At 39.4% G+C, this 17,597-nt stretch overlaps 2 protein-coding genes and 1 pseudogene across 3 annotated transcripts in view; 1 reads left to right on the top strand and 2 right to left on the bottom strand.

The window, feature by feature from the left end:
* Positions 1-680: 680 nt before the first annotated feature.
* Positions 681-17,597, top strand: part of LOC144520065 (cytochrome c oxidase subunit 5A, mitochondrial) — a 353,705-nt gene continuing 336,788 nt past the window's right edge. The window contains exon 1 of the mRNA XM_078253690.1: positions 681-689. The gene's annotated coding sequence lies outside the window, so the exon portion shown is untranslated. The remainder of the gene's footprint in view (positions 690-17,597) is intronic.
* Positions 2,947-5,120, bottom strand: LOC144521484 (L-rhamnose-binding lectin SML-like; annotated as a pseudogene).
* lrp4 (low density lipoprotein receptor-related protein 4) overlaps positions 9,825-17,597 on the bottom strand; it is a 143,915-nt gene continuing 136,142 nt past the window's right edge. For both annotated transcript variants that reach the window (XM_078253656.1, XM_078253665.1), the window contains exon 38: positions 9,825-13,221. In XM_078253656.1, coding sequence (XP_078109782.1) covers positions 12,880-13,221 — 342 coding nt within the window. In that variant the 3' untranslated portion in view covers positions 9,825-12,879. The remainder of the gene's footprint in view (positions 13,222-17,597) is intronic.

Below are 17,597 nucleotides of genomic sequence, written 5' to 3'. Positions count from 1 at the left end.
CACAGAAGTTATGTGTGCGAATCGGCCTCTTTGTTTCGGGAACATAGCCTATTGGTATTATGGCAAATAGACAGTGATGTACCGTCTCACCACGACACTCCACCCAGGACCCTGAAACTCCAATCACATAGCCTAGAAGCTTCTCTCAGCCAGACAGCAGAAATCCAACTTAATTCCTAATTTTACATGAACCCACATAATTCGTGTTCTAGTTGTCACTTGCAGCCTAAACATTCTTCTTAAACAGTTGGGAGTATTTGCTTACGCAGTTGTTGACAAAGTGGTGAACCTCTCCCCATCCTTGCTTGTGAACAACTGAGCCTTTTGGGGGAATTTTCCTTTTATACACAATCATGACACTCACCTGTTTCCAATGAACCTGTTCACCTGTGGAATGTTCCAAACAGGTGTTTTTTGAGCGTTCCTCACCTTTCCCAGTCTTTTGTTGCCCCTGTCACAGCTTTTTGGAAAAGTGGAAAGTGAAAAGTTTTTTGGAAAGGCATCAAATTCAAAATAAATGAATATTTGCACACAAAAAAAACAATAAAGTTGATCAGTTTGAACATTAAATATCTTGTCTCTGTAGTGTATTCAATTGAATATAGGTTGAAAAGGATTTGCAAATAATTGTATTCTGTTTTAAGTTTTACACAACGTCCCAACTTCATTGGAATTGGGGAGCTGAGGAAGCAGAAGAGGCAGAATGTCACTGGCCTCCACAAGTCAGTGCAACTTAAGACTCTCTGTTCTCTGTTGAGGAAAGGGTTTTTGAAAGATCCTCATTAGATAACTGCAGGCTGTAGTCCAGGGAGGAAAGTTTGGGATAAAACCTTTGGGTTTCAAACACAAACAGACTTTTAAAATAAAAGACAACTTGTATATCAAAACACTTTTCTATTAAAGTGTTGTACAAGACATCTGTGTAACTTGGTATGCTATTTTTAGAGTCTGTGGTTTGAACAAATGAGGGTAGTGTAAGTATGTTGGTTGGACCACAGCTTTAGCCTGATTTGTTTCAACCAATGCCTTGTTAACACATTATAAGGCATCACATACTTATTAAGCCCACATTTAGGCGGGTAGTTGTAATCGGCCTACGTGATAAAAGGAAAATGCTGAAAAAATAAGATTCAAAGATATTATTGAACTTGATTATGATAGACATGACTGACTTATATTATCTAAACCCAAAATGTTATTTGAATATGTGTCTAATGCATCACAGTGTGCTTTAAGTAAAGTTCTACATGACTTTCTGCAAGTTTAATATAGACCAGTGAGGAAGATCAGTGTCACACACCAAATCTTCTTCACTGGGGGGTGACAGCTGACAGCCCCGACAGAGTTGAATCTTATGTTTTCCAATTTATCATTGAAAGAATATCACCCCCTTTGCATTTATTACATTTGCTTAAGCCCTTTTATAATGTTGTTTTTACAGATACCTGCAGCTTCTGCAGGGAAAAGAAAGATATGTATCCCTGCCTAGTGGATGCAGAGGACATGTGATCTCATTCCCACCCATTACCAACAGTGAGAAAACCAAGGTGTGTATGTCTGTTTTCCTCCTGGTTATCACAATTGTGTCCTACCATAAGAGAGAATTTCATATTAAATACTGGCATACAGTGGAAATGATGTCAACAAAGAAAGCTGAACCCAATAACATCCGACATGCCACATTGTCCCTCAGTTTGTCTCTTTCTTCTCACGGTACATGGAAATAATTTCATGATCAGCTGATTGTACTTAACAGACCAAGAAGTCTACCAAAGAGGTGTTCTTCGAGGTCACAGGTGTAATTTCAGATCATTCTTACTAGTACAAATGACGTCTTGTTTACCATTCATGTGTATGGGGGCTTTCAGTTTTAGATATCCACGCCATTCTTCCTATCCAGAATGAACATTCCAGATATCTGCAAAATAATTATTACTAGGAAGAACTCCCATTTCAGATATCTACAATACAATAATTATTACTAGTCAAAACTCTAATTTCAGACATCCAAAATGAAACAAACATTCCAGATATCGATATTGTAATTTTGACTATCCAAAATACATTGACTAGTAAAAATGTCATTATGGATACAAACTGCAATTTTACTAGAAAAAAATACAATAGTGGATATCTATAATAGTAATGCTTCCCATCCAGAATGTAATTTTATATATGTGAAATGAAGCTCAGCGTAAATTCTTTCAGGAAGACTTCTAAACTTCATCCACCTCTCTCTCTCTCTCTCTCTCTTCCTCGAACTGATCAGCTGTTTCGAGGTGTACACTTTTCAGTTAAACCAACCAGAATTGGCCATGACTTTCACGAGCCAATCACAGCATCCCTGCTTTAATTCTGTTCTTCTCTCTGCTGCTGTCAGTTGGCATATCAGGTAAAGCGTACAACCCTCCTCCTCCCCTTCCACCTCCAGTCATCGTCCTCCTCCGGCAGATCACTCCCGTCGGCTCCTTCACCACCACCAGTGTCTAGACTCCATCGGGGGGGATATGCCTTGGCTTCTCTACCCCTTTAAAATATTTTTTATAACAATGGAGTCTAATCTCCAAACTCTGTACATTTCATATTTTGCATATACAAATACACCTTTGCAACGAAGTCTCTTCGTGATTGAAACAGTAACTGACGCAGCGTTGACGACAAAAAGATAATGAATGCCGAAATGGCTCACTTTAGTTTTGATCATAACAATTGTAGATATCTAAAATGAGAGTTCTGCTTGGTAATAATTCTATTGCATATATCTGGAATGTTCATTCTGGATAGGAAGAATGACGTGATATCTGAAATTTGAAGCCCCATACACATGAATGGGAAACGTGACATCATGTGTAAGTATGACGTTGTGGATATCTGAAGTGTTCTTTTTGACTAGGAAGAGTTAAATTATGAATATCTGCAATACATATCCAGCCTAGCTATTAAATGTTAAAATGGCTTGCCATAGGCAACCTGAAGGTCGTCTACCCGTCGAAGACCGACCTCTGCAATGACATCAGTAACTTGAGGTATTTGGTAGTCGTTGCTGTGGATAACCTGAGGTTTACACTCATTCACACGCTACATGAAGTCATTTTAACAGATTAACATTGTGGGACATTAAGGCTAAGGTTTGACAACATGCAACAAAATGACATCCTTTTACTTCAGGGAGCACAGGAAATGTGATCCTATAGAATGTCATGCGAGTGAAGTGTGGCCCGTTGACGCCGTTTCTGATTAATGTTCAGTTTTTTTTAACCTTTATCGGTCGAGTTTATATTTATTTTTTAGTATAGTTGGAACAGGATTCTGCAGTTAGTTTTTACATTTCTCTGGCCAATGAACAAACATTTAATTGAATGCATGTTTATTGTGATCCGACAGAAACTTCAGTATGCTTACATACTGAAACTATACAAGCGGACTGGTCCCAGTTTCTGGAAGCGGAGTGGTCCCAGTATCTGGAAAAGCACGGAATATTCAAGTTAAGCAACTGATAAGTAATCGCATTGGCTTTATTTTATCGTCTTGTGGAGTTTGTTTTTTCGGCTGTTCCAGAATGAACAGCCAAATAAGCCGTTTACTTACAGTCACCGTTCCATGTGTAAGCCACCTCCAGGTACCGACACAGGGGTCTCCAAACAGAGTTGCTCGCTGCGATGGTACAGCCGTTTTTTCCATTACAGCTGTGGATACAAAGTGACATGAGTGAAAACAGGCTTTGAACACAATGGAGCATATGAAATCTGAGCCACGTTATTAAAGTGCTCATATTATGCTTTTTGCCCCCCCCCCCCCTCCTCCCTTTGAGAGAGCGAGATCTCTTTTTGTGCACATTATAGGTTTACAAAGTGAAAAAGCCAAAGTCCAACCCAAAAGGGACTTACCATCTTCCAGAGAAAACTGTTCAAGCTCTATTGTAGTCCAGTCTTTACTTCCGTGACGAACGTGCGTCACATTGTAACACACGTTATAATGCTCGCCTAGCTGCTAGCGTGGCACCATGCACGCATGGCTACAGACTGTCATAGCGGTCATTTTGCAGAACACAGTTCCTTCTTGCTGCAGTACAACACTGACCCAATTTTTTAGGCCTTGAATGATTTGTGCATGTGAAATGCCTCCCTTCTTTGATCCCTTTCACTTTTTAACTGACTGAGGGAACGTTGCAAGAATTCCAAATCATTGGGACTAATCTGTCAATAGGAAATGGTTTCTTGAAGTCTTTTTTTCTATACATTTAGCAAAGGTTGTGCAGCTGTACCTGTTAGCAACTTTGCCTGTGGGGCTTGAGCAGGAGATATTTTGAATTTGATTGAGAGGCCGTTGGTAAATGCAGGTGGTCTGGTCACTACGTCCATAGTCGGCACCATACACAAATATAACCTGTCCTTGATCTGTCAAGCAAAAAGAACAATTGGTACAGTCGGCAAGGTGGAGAAGACAATGTAATGAAGATTTAGAGGTCTGATGTTCACCACATTAATGCAAAAAAAGAAATTACCACACTGGAGTTGTGCCAAAGAGCCCTCACAGGCAACAAGGTGAACTGTCAAAGTAACATGAGGGAATCACATTACTCTATAAAACCTGAAGCTTCTTCTCTTTATGCATACATGTGACAATGTGACTCACTTGCTGGGAGGCAGGTATAGGTTGTTTCCAGGTATTTGTAGATGCCATAGCAGGGATCAGAGGTATAAAAAACGATGTTTAGTTCACACTCCTTCATACCGTCACACCTGTAGGAAACACATTACAAGCATGTTTTAGCACAAAGCAAAAGTTCACTTAAACCAAAATAGTGTCACTACTTTACCAACTACTATTTAAGTGCAATATGTTGTGTGAAACGTAGACTGCGTGAGGTACCACTCGTTTTAATATGCAGCATCATGTCATTGTTCATTCACCTGCATGATGTAGTGTTTGATGACCTTTAGAAAATACTGTGTCCCTGGAGACCTATTCTCACTGTTTGATTCCATGTTTACCTCTTCATGAAAACATAGAATGAAAGTAGATTAGTTGATATAAAGACCATGATGTAATGGTCTTTATTTCTTCTACCTGTTTGCAAATGAGATCTTCACTTCCATCTCTGCTGCATACAGCAGCATTACGAAGTGACAAATTGGAGATCTGCTGCAGTTGAGGTGCATGCTTTCCCATTATAGGCTAGCTGAAAGTAATACATTTGATTGATGCATTCATTTTTTAAATCTTTGTGACATTGACCTAAAGAGTCTGTCCCATTTAGAATACATGTAATGGTCTCTCCGCACCTGTACCAGCAGGATCGCATACTATTCTTATTAGTATGTCACTGCTACTACATTGCACATATCTGTACATGATGTTCATATTACTTAGCCATATTTATTCTGCTCTTATAACACTGCAATATAGTTCTTGTCCTGCCTATGCACCACCTGTCTACACTTTTATATCACATTGCACTTCTAGGTTGGATGCAAACTGCATTTCGCAGTCTTGGTACACTGCAAAGACAATAAAGTTGAATCTAAAAAAAAAAAAAAAAAGTTGCTCAGCTGATAAACAATGGAGAAGGTTAACCGGCAGCTCGCGGTGCTTTGTATCCGGCTCAAAATCACCTATTTTCGGGTAACTAAAACCACCAACTACCCCTGATACTACGGAGGTCTGTAGCCGGCGTCATGTAGCTCTGTAAGCTAAAACAACTAGCAACTGCTGCTCTGCGCCGTGGAGCTCGTAGCCAGCCGGTGTCACGAGACCAGCCGACGGTCTCCTAATTTCGTAGGATATCATACGTTTTTGGTGTGCATACATTTTCGTACAATAGCATAAGGACTCGTTCATGAGAAGCGTCGCTTACCCTGACACTCACCCCAGCACCCTTAGACTCCAATCACATAGCCTATGGACCTTTTTCACAGCAGACATAGTAGGAAAAGTACAGCTGAAACTGATAACCTTAACGATGGCTCAGTTCCATCAAGTGTCCCAGTAAGCTATTTCAGTGAGTCAGCATGCACAATACCAGGGCCTCTCCTAAGTGGAATGCAGCCATCATTAATGGTTTTGAATACACCTGTGCGTTTTCCTACTATGACATAGCGGGTCCTGACGTGCAAATCGGTCGTCCGGTCACACAGACCTCTATAGTGAATTTGCAGCCATAACCCAACAAAAAGCCAAAATAGCCAATTTGGCTCTCTCTCTCTTTATTCTTCTCCTCCTCAGCACCTGCTCATTAATGTTATGGCAAACTTAATTCCTACTTTTACATGAACCCACATAATTAGTGTTATCTAGTTGTCAGTTGCAGGCTACTTACACAGTGTGGTGCGGAGTCTGACGCAGAGCATGGTTTTATTATTCATGTAATACATTAATTTTTCACACATTTTTCTTTCAGTTAGCCTAATAGCTGGTTTGATTTGCATTGAGAGATGATTTTATGGAAAGTACCCCATGCCGATCTCTAGGTATGGTGAAGGGTATGTGATGATGGGGGGCTATTTTAATTCCAACGGCCAAGGGAACTTTATCAGGATCATAGTATCCTGGATCCATGAAATAACTGGCCTTTAAAAATAAACATCTGCCTGCCTCTATGGGAATTTAACATAGGGGTGTACTTACTTATGCCCCCTGTATTTTAAGGAAGAATATTTATTTATTTACGATACATTATTCATTCACCAAGAAAATTGGTGTCCTTAAAGGTTGGATTTTTCCTCATTTTTTAATTAAGGCATTAAGATAACTTTCCAAAAGATGATTTTTTAGTCAACTTTTTGTCCTAATTTTTTCACATGACTGTATATCAGGGCGGCTACTGGATGGATTTATGTATTAAAATATATTGCTCCTGGTAATAAAGTAAAATCCATTCAGGAGTAGTTGAAGAAAATATTATTAAAATGTATTTAATGACAAACACCATCAAATCCCCCGACATCTGTCCCTCTACAGTAGATTAATTCACTCATAGCAAACGCTTTTTCTAAACATAAGGGCTTTACTTTCTCCGTTGAAAGAGTGCCACCTGCCTATTGACCCCTTGCTGTGGCCGAAAATGGTAATGCAGCTTGTTTGCATCGGCCTCGTGGCGCGTTAGATGAGTGAGTAAAGTTTATTTGTAGCCTATAGCACCTTTCACAGATAAAAATCACAAAGTGCTTCACAATAAAATGTAATACAATACAACAAATTAAAATACAAGAACATTTAAATACAATTAGAAAACATAAAAAAACAACCATAAAAACCCCTGGACTAACTAAAAGCCTGCTTGAATAGCAGAGTCTTTAATTGCTTTTTAAAAGATTCGACAGAATTCACACAACGTAGAAACGGAGGCAAGACATTCCACAGCCTAGGAGCTACTGCTTGGAATGATCGATCCCCTCTAGTTGTAAAATGAGGGACCGATTCCACGCGAGGAGAGGCCACATTAAAATTAACAAAAGGACAAAACATGATGGGCTCGTATTTCTAGCAGACCGAACAGCTAAACAGTACTACAGTGGCAGCTGTGGCTAGAGGAAATGGGATTTAGCTCACAGCCCACCTCACCACCAGCATATACCTGATTAAAGATTACACTTCATGTCCAAACACTTTAAAATATACCTTTACCTTTAAATCTTCTCACCCTAACCACCATTTTATAATACTCCCTACCCTTTGTGTCTTTGTCCCAAATTTCCTGCCATTTGATATTAAGTCTCTTACAAATTATTGACTTTACTTACGCTCGTCTCAACCTAATGTCTACTATAGAATCATAAGCTTTTTCTGTCGGAAAAAAAAACAACTAAAGCCATCATTTCTTTCATTTTAATAGACTTTTCTATCTCATTAGTTACTACAACTAATGCATCTGCTGCTGATCTCCCTTTGCTAAAACCACTCTGATATTCATTATTTTTCTATAAGATATGTCAGTCTATACACAATCAGAGAGCTATCGGTCTATAATTTCCAGCATTAGCTGCCTCTTTTCCAGGTTTCGCAAAAGGTAGAACCAAAGCCCTCTTCCATTCCTCAGGTAATCTTCCATCTTTCCATAGCTTATTAAAGAAATTCAACACTACTTCAAGTGCTTCCCGTGGTAGTTGCCTGAACATGGCATAACTTAACTGGTCCTGTCCCGAAACAGAGTTCTTGCTGCCTGTTAAAGCCCTTTTTATTTCCCTTATATTCAATTCCATATCAATTGTTGAATTGGCTTTTATCTTTCTATAATGAACTGTTTCATTATTTTGTATTACTTCTTTTTTTCCTTTATTTATGCACTTCTGTTAAATGACTTCCACTAGGAATACTAGCAAATACTTCCCCTAATAGGTCGGCCTTTTCCAGATCTGTTACTGCTATTCTATCTTCCATTGCAATTACTGGTATTTTATTGGATACCCTTCTCCCACTCATCTTTTAATCGTGTTCCAAACTTGGCCCACACCTCCCTCCCTTGCAATAGTCGAGCAAAAATCTCTCCAAGTATTTCTCTCAGCAGTTTGCAAAAAAATCCAGCACAAAGAAAGCGGAAGGTAACGGACATCCGGCAGAATTTCCAGCGGCATCAGAGCAATCCCAGAAGCAGAACATCGTGGATATAGACTAAGGGATGGCTATCCTCTTTCAAGGTCTTTGTGGTACAGACTAGAGTAGGGTTTGTGGTTCAGGTCCTACCAGCTCTTGGTGGGATCTGAAAGTTCCTTGTCATGTTCTCTGTTTCACATTATTCACTCCAGACACTGCAACACTCTGCCTGAATCTTTTTCACTTATTACACCTAATATTTACTTGATATTAAAAGTTGTGTACTTCTACTAATGTTACTATTGTGTGTTTATGCTGGAAGAGGGATCCCTCCTCTGTTGCTTCTATACTGTTGCTCTAAGTTGGATGACTTGGCTTCAGGCCTCCAAAACCCTGATTACATGCTCCCATTGTCATCGACTGTTGACAGAGTCAACAATTAAGTTAGTAGAACAGTCTCTAGTCTCGTCCCATCTAGACTATTGCTCTGTGATCTAGTCTGGTGCGTCAAAACAGGAGCCCGTCAAATTACAGCTCACTCAAAACAGAGCAGCTCGCCTTGTTCTTCGCTGCCCCACAAGGAGTACTGTGGAAGAAACGCATACCAGGCTGTCATGGATGACAGTAGATGAAAGACTAGCATGCACCCTGATGGTATTTTTAAAGAAAATGTGTACATTACATAAACCCACCAACCTGTTCTCGCAGCTATTACCTACCAACGATAGACATGGCTATGATACCAGACTGGGCCTTTGTTTATGGCTTTACTCTGCCAATGCCCAGAACCAATGCTCTTAAAAAAATGTATAGAACTGTAACATATTGGAACAAACATTTAATCCTAATGGAAAATACTTCAAGCTTCAAAAAGAAACTAAAAGAAGCTGTTATCAGCAAGGAGTTTAGGTTAAACCCTGTTTGATTCTGTTATTCATTTCTATTCTTTTTTATTTCCTTTCTACTATATACTGTATTTTATTTCATGTTACTGTTTTCTTTTGTTTTTATAACATGAAAAACATGCTACTGTGCCTTTTGTTTTACAGAATTCAGGAGGTATTCATTGTTCTAACAGAACATGTATTTTGCTTTATAATATTTCTTTGTGTTTGTCTTGTGTTGGACCCCAGGAAGAATAATCTTCACTACGGTGATGACTAATGGGGATCCTTAAGAAACAAACAATGTCTGTAATCATCTGCAGAAGCAGACATCAGCCTTTCCTTTATTGCGAAAGGGTGATTGGGTCTGATGAGTGACGACAAGTGCAAAGACGAGTGAGCCAAAGGTTTCATTGAAATGCAAATGCAATTTTATATTAAAAGATAGCAAAGGGATCATTCACTATATCACACAACACAGCTTGTTAGTACTGCCATGGAAATACATATACAGTCTTTTCATATTTACACATCAAGTGACAACCAAACAGAAATCATAAATACCTCTTTTTGTTAACTTTACAACAGCTATAGGCAACCAGTATTTCATGAGATAAAAGAGCACTATTAAATAACTGGCATCTTCCCTATCATTTACAAGGCTTGGAAAACACAGTGGTTAAAATAATCCAGCAAAAAAATAAAAATAAAATAATGTTCTTCTCCAGTGAGTAAAATTAATACATGTCTAAAAACGGTCATGAAATCCCTTTGTACAAAAGACTATACAACTTAAATCGACAATATCTTCAACAGAAACATTTGCTTATATCCGCATGATACAATCTGTACAGCATTCCTGCAGCAGAGTTGGAGGGACTGTGAGCCGGGATGATCGGTTACTGGGTCGCTGGGATGCTCTGTAGGCCTACTGTCAACCAACCGTCAGAGACCGTAGTTATGTAGCTGCCAAGACCCTCTTTCATTGGCCTCAGTGCTTCGTCTAGCAGCATATCAGCAAGTTGCTGAGCTTGTAGCAGATACTTCAAAATACATGGTTCTATAAAGTCTAACCGATATATTTGTCAATATAGCAATATAGTATTTCCTTGTACCATATTTCAACAACAGACAGAACGGTACTCTAAAAGTTAAAGCAATGCATAATATCTTAATTTGTATTAAATTCATTTTTTCAGTAAGTTGTCAGTGATACATTTCTAAACTTTAACCCTCACTGTCTGATAGGGGGGGGAGGGGGGGGTCAGACATGCACAATGTTCCTAAGTTACCCATTTGTTATACTATACTGTGGCAGATACTGCAAGTACACATTTGCGTTACAGATTTAGAGTTGATGGATCAAAACTCAAATCACAAAATAACAAATGTTCTCATTTTCCTCCGGTGGTTGTTGGGCCATGCAGATACTTTTGGTTGTTATGTGTCAAGTTTATGATATATTGACCTCTGAAACGGTCTCCTACCCCAAATACAACATAGAGCCAAAGTGACATTTTCTGATTACGTTTCAGAAATAAAAAAAAAGTAATTCACAAAATTACATTTGACACGTGTGGTGACACATATTTTAAAAGCTAACCCTGCAACATAACCTCTCTCTCCTCCCGTCTTCTCAACATGATCTTGTTTTAGTCAATTACTTAAAACAAGACTTTTTTTTTATTTATTTTTTTTTAAACATGATGTTGTATCGTTGTTTATCTTATATTTATGTTTCTTTGCAGAATTAGAAAAAAAAACAAAACACAATTCCATACAAGTATAAGACCAATGACCATGTTTTGGGTCAAAGTGGGAGGTATAAGAATGGACAGCGAGGGCCAAATGGCGTATTTTGTTTTTTAGCCAGGTGAGATAAGCGTCTTTGAGTTCGTGAAAAGCGCTATATCAATTCAATGTATTATTATTACAGCTACAAAGCTGGAGAGATGACGTTAATAAAGAATGTGGGTGGACAGCATGGATGAGCTAACAATGGTGATGACGATGCACAATACTCGCACTGCTGTGCAGAAAGAAATTCAAGGGATGTTTGTTTTGTTTTAGCGCTAAAAAAAATGATCAGAGAGCTTCAAATTCTAATATTAAGTGCTGTCGTAGATGATCATTTATCTGGATAGTAAACCCCAGGAACAGGTTTTACTTTTTTTTTTTTTTTTTTTTTAGGAAGACCAATGAAAGGGTTTTGGGGCAGAAGAAATCCCAGAGACATATGTCTAACACCTGGATAAATTATCTGCATGGCCGAATGAATATGTCTGAGAACATGTTTTTTTTTCTGTGATGTGGGTGACCAAACCCAAGTGAAAAGAATGTCACAAACATTTTTAAAATCCTCGGAGTGAGAAAAGAAATGATTATACAGCTGAAGGAGGAAAAAGAACAAAATGTTTGGCACTTAGGCTGTTACTTCATTGTGGGATCCTCTGCTATGCCAGAGGATCAGCAATGGTTGAATTACAACTTTAAAACAAAATAAAGGCTCCTTTCAGTATATTTTTGCAGAGGATGAATGGACTTCTGCAACCAACTGAGAGTACCAGCTACAGTAAGTCCTTGCATGACCGGTTGGAGGCTGTAAAATACAGAAGAAGAAGCAGGCGGTGTCATCACTGAGGTCTCCCACCGGCGAGGGCAAGTCAGTAAAGTCAAACAAAAGAAACATCCCATAATTAAGATACAATTCTATTGAAGTGTAAATGCTGAAAGAAGCATGGGGACTCCGTGAATCCCCACCCTTTGGCACTGTCATAAATACAACTCTTGAATACCCGGGTCCCGCGGCACAAAGTCTCCTAACACTCTCGCCATTTTCTGAAAGTCAGCAAACCCACTCCACAAGTACAAAAACGTTCATAAATAGAGTTCATAAAGACATGAGTGGCATTAGAGGGAGCATCGGGGTTACATTGAAGAAAAAAGAAAAAAAAAACATCACAAAAAAATAAAAGGTGGAGTTGTACACAGAAGAGTTTATCGCATCGAGAGTCTGCATCCTTTTAAAAAGGCTCCAAATAACGCTTGTGTCTCTCTGTTCACTTCCTCCCCAGAGTCCTCTGCTTTCCTATTCCAGCATGCTCATTAGTTTATCATTTTGCCTAAAGGCAGTAGCACTGAGGGAACTGTTGAGGGACTGTACTACAGGTGTGTGTGTGTGTGTGTGTGTGTGTGTGTTTCTGTTTGATTTTAACACAAGTAGGACGGAGCCCCAGTTTCAGAGACAGGAGTTGTGTTTATGGGAGCTTAGTTGTGTCTAACCAGGTTCATTTGTACCCTTACTTTACGTATGCAACTGTTACTGCTTGTACCTATTTATCTTTGTGTGTTTGTACCAGCTTTAAATACAGGTAGGTGTGTGTGTGTGTGTGTGTGTGTGTGTGTGTGTGTGTGTATTAGGTAACAGAGGTTGAGATAATGCACTGAGGGCAGGGGGCCTCCCTCACACTTCGCTCTCGGTGGAGGGCTTGCGCGTGGAGGCCCAGCCGGTGTCGGGGAGGCTGTGCTGGGCGTGGCGCTGCGGGGTGATGGCTGAAGGGGTCAGAGTGGTTATGGAGGAGCATTCGGAAGCTTCCTCCTGGAGGAGCTGCTCCGTTTCGCCATCATCGAGCGAAGCACTGCTGGCCTGCAGGGACACGGTGTCTGTACGCATGCAGGTGTGCAAGCCGCCTCGGGACGGCTTGATCTGTTTTAGGTCATCCCAGTAAAGCTCCTCATTGGACAGGAGACACACACCCTCCACAATGCGGATCTTCTCCTTGGTGTAGCCTCCGTCCACTCCCCCCTGGACAACAAGATGTGAGTAGTTAGTCAGAGTGATGGCCTCTATATGAGCAGTTTAAAGGTTTAAAAAATCCACCCTCAGGTACTCTTCACTTTGTTAAACTAAACACATTCTATGAGTCATTTTGTGATTCATTTATCTTTTTGTTTTCAGTGTTTTCACTTGCAAAGAGCCACAAAGAAGTAATAGATGGCCTGGCCCGTCCTTTATATCTTTGTTACACCCACCTACCCTCCCTCCCTCCCTCCCTCCCTTAACCCTATGACTGTGCAATTTCAATGTGACATTAAAATAAGTTAAGTGTGGGATATGCAGGAATAGAGAACTTCCACTGACATGCGTCGGCCCGTGCTCTTGCCTTTGATTCCCCATATCAACTGCCCAGTTGTCGGATGAAGCAGGGGGAATTATCGTGATACATTTCACATCCCCTAACTCTTCCTTCCTTAACCCTGACCCTTCCTTCCTTCCTTCCTTCCTTTTTAAAGAATATTTACAGGTTATTGACGTTAAAATCTGCCACACAAACATCACCAAAGTTCAACCTGTTAAAGATGGATTCCCCTTTAAGGATTAATCAGCACAACACTCCAGAACAAGATGTCACATTCAAACACAACCCATGCTCAGCAAGTTGGCTCCTTTTAGTAATGCTGTGCTTTCTTCTGGAGTTAGTTTTCCATTTTCAGATTGAGGGCTAAAAGTATATACAAACGCAATTACCATGAACACAAACTCCAGGCTGTCTGCCTGTGTAATCCGGAGGGAAATCTACTGCATTGCTTTATGGCTTTATTCCTGTTGTAGCAGGAATCATTTTCTACAAAGTCTCTTCATCTCCAGCATGAACAAAATACCTACAGTAGGTCGTGGCACAATGACCCAAAGCAGGGAGCCCGCCTTAAACTGCTGCTTTTACAAACAGCCCACACGCAGTCCAGCCATAAAGTTTTCAGTATCTTAAAGGAGTTTTTTCAGCAGCTGGTGCAATGCGCCGCAAGAAAACGAGAATTGGAAATGGATTTGGCTTCATATACATAGGTCATAATTGGAAAGGAAACAAAAAGGGGACATCCTTTAATTATTTGTTCTCTTTTGACAAATAGCAACATCTTATCTGCAGTGGGAACTAACAGGGTTTATGGGAAATGTAGTGTTGAGTTTAAGAAACTATCAATTCAGAAGAGGTAATTATCTTCACTCGCGTTTCTGCGCGGGAAAGTCACTGGACGCCACAATCTTCTGAACACAGACATGCTGAGAAATACAGAGTTGTGTGGAGCTGATAGTTTTAATTTGCCCACCTGCACACTGCCTGTGTGGCGTTTTCTATGTCTTTGCACACCAGAAACGTGTCTGACGCGGCGCTGCTGCTGCTAGCCTTGTCTGTACACATGTACGTTTCCCATAATGGAGAGAGTTGTGGAAATGTACTGCACTCAAGCAGTAGTATACTTCATGTTAAACATAAATATATACCGATTTGATTACAGCAAAGACAACGTCGGCAGTATTGACGGCAAAATAGGCTACAGAATATTTCGTTCTGTATTGACAGGTGCAATATTTGAAAATCGACAATTATTTATTATAATGTTTTTAAATGACATTTATATCTGCATTTATGTTAAAACCTAGAGACTTTTAAAACATCAAAATGCCATTTATTAAATATATTCATGTCAAAATGACATATAAACATCTTTTCCTATTCTATTTTGCCTGGAAACGCTTCCAACACGTTTGCGTGTCGCGTGAAAAATAGGCGTCGGTCCTTTATTTATTGAGATTAACAATAATGACAAAATATTTATTGTCGGTGTACTCTATCGCCCACCAGACTCTGCTCTTGACACTTAACTGTAAACTGGAAGATCTATTACATAAACTGAATAAGCAAAAAAAAGACTGTATACTCCTTGGTGATTTTAACATTGATATTTCCAAGGAAGATGGGGTAAAACATGACTTTATGAACACATTGCATTCCTCCTCTTTCTTCCCCACCATTAATAGATTTACTAGAGTTACACAGACATCCAAAATGATTATTGAGAATATCATTACTAATATTCAAAATACCAAGCTGGTGATGGGAGTCGTGCAGTCTGACATCACAGACCATTTTCCCATTGTAATATTTTTTGGCTCTGGCAAATCGTTCTCTCCCCCACTCTCTAAAATTAAATCTAAAATCCTCAACGAGAGAACCTTACAGCACCTAATTGTTAACTTACAGACCAAGTCGTGGGACTCTGTCTATGACAGTGGGACTCCTGATGCAGCATATGACAGTCTGATAAAGATCATTCAAGACTCCATCAAGGACGCAATCCCTGAGAAGACTGTCAGATGCAGCACTACCCTCCAGAACCCTTGGATTACAAAGGGAATTTTAAAGTCCATTAAATATAAAAGTAGGCTTTATAAATCCTACGTAAAAAAATCCTTCTAGCTTAAATAAAGAGAAATATATTTCTTATAAAAATTAACACAGATCATAAGAAAGAGCAAAAGAAGCCATTACACAGAACTCTTACAAGCTTCAAAGGGGGACTGCAGGAGGTCATGGAATGTGTTAAATGAAGTCCTCAACAGGAGACATAAACCTACTACTCTGCCTGACTTTGGTGATGCCAAAGTTGATCTTGTACAGAGTTTTAATAATCAGTTTGCCTCAATAGGTGTAAATCTGGCTAAGAAGATAAATCAACCCCAGGGTGTCACCTTCAAGCATTTTCTTTCTGGTAGCTACATTCATTCATTTTTCATGATACCAATAGATAGTACTGAGCTCCTCAAGATAATTTTGGACTTGAGGAGCTCGTACACCGCTGGTGTAGATGGAATATGTAGTAAGATCATAAAAGCCATTGCAAACGTCATTGTAGAGCCACTGGCTCACTGCATCAACCTTTCTTTACTTACTGGCACTGTACCTAAAATGACAAAAATTGCTAAGATAATTCCAATTTTCAAATCAGGCGACAGAAATGATATGAGCAATTACCGGCCCATATCAATTCTACCCACTTTCTCCAAAGTAATGGAGAAAGTAGTATACACCAGACTCAGTGGCTATCTTCATAAACTAGATATTCTTGTTTCCTTTCAGTACGGTTTTAGAAAAAAAAAAAGAGTACAACCTCTATGGCAATACTCGACCTAATAGAACAAATAAATGACTGCATTGAAGAGGGAAAATGTGGTGTTGGTATTTTCTTGGACCTATCAAAAGCCTTTGATACCATTGACTTTGATATTTTATTGTACAAATTTCATAAATTCCTCTAAAATATTTCATTAAATAATTTTTGCAGACGACACAAATTTGTTTACATCACACAGGAACCCACTTATTCTACAAGATATAGTAAACTCTGAGTTAACCAAAGTGGACTCCTGGTTTAAATGTAATAAACTGTCATTAAATGTCAGCAAAACAAATTTCATTTCATTTAAATCATGTAAAAAATGTAAAAACACCAATGCATGCCTGATTAAAATGAATGGGCAGGAGATAAAAAGAGTGTATTCCACTAAATTCCTGGGGGTCCTCATTGACGTCTCACTCAACTTTAAATGTCCTATTGACTATCTTGTAAATAAACTGTCCAAGTATGTTGGCTTGTTCTATAAGATCAGACATTTCCTTCCTCTGTCTGCCCTTCTCACGTTGTATAAAACTCTCTTTGAACCACACCTTAACTACTGTAATGTGATATGGTGTAACACTTTCACCAGCCATCTTAAAAAACTTATATCCTTGCAAAAGAAAGTCATACGGGCTCTGTCCTGGTCAGAGATAAATTCCCCCACCCAACCTCTATTCCACCGTTTTGAGTTACTAAGACTGACTGAGCTAAATGAATATCATAATGCATGCCTTTTGTTCCATATTGTCAACAGGCTGAACTCTAGATTGAGTAGTCTTGTTCCCATCTCCAGCCCCCAGCATACATACCAAACAAGAATCAAACCACTTATATCAGGAAAATGTTGCCGACATATGCGTGCCAATATGAGTGTTGTCTGTAGGGGGCTGCAGATCTGGAACGGGATTGATGAAGGCCTCAAGGTGTTGCCCTCTATCTCCAACTTCAAAAGACAACTAAAAAAACAATTCTTATTAACCTATATCTAATATAAAACTGTTTTTTCATGGACTACTGGGATGTATGTGTATGATTGTGTGTATGTAATGTTATGTATGTACTGGTGTGCCTTTTTGCGTGCATCTACTTATTATCATCTGTGGTAATTGTGTATTCTATAGTCTGTACCACTACCCTTTCATGAATCATGGGCCCCCACCTATAAGCCTTTCTAGCTTCTTTGGGGGACCCATTCACTCTACCCAATTGATCTTGTACCCC

This window comes from Sander vitreus, chromosome 1 (assembly GCF_031162955.1).
Source record: "Sander vitreus isolate 19-12246 chromosome 1, sanVit1, whole genome shotgun sequence".
Taxonomy (NCBI): domain Eukaryota; kingdom Metazoa; phylum Chordata; class Actinopteri; order Perciformes; family Percidae; genus Sander; species Sander vitreus.
Note: the sequence above shows the minus strand (reverse complement) of the source record. Positions and strands in the feature narration are given on the sequence as shown.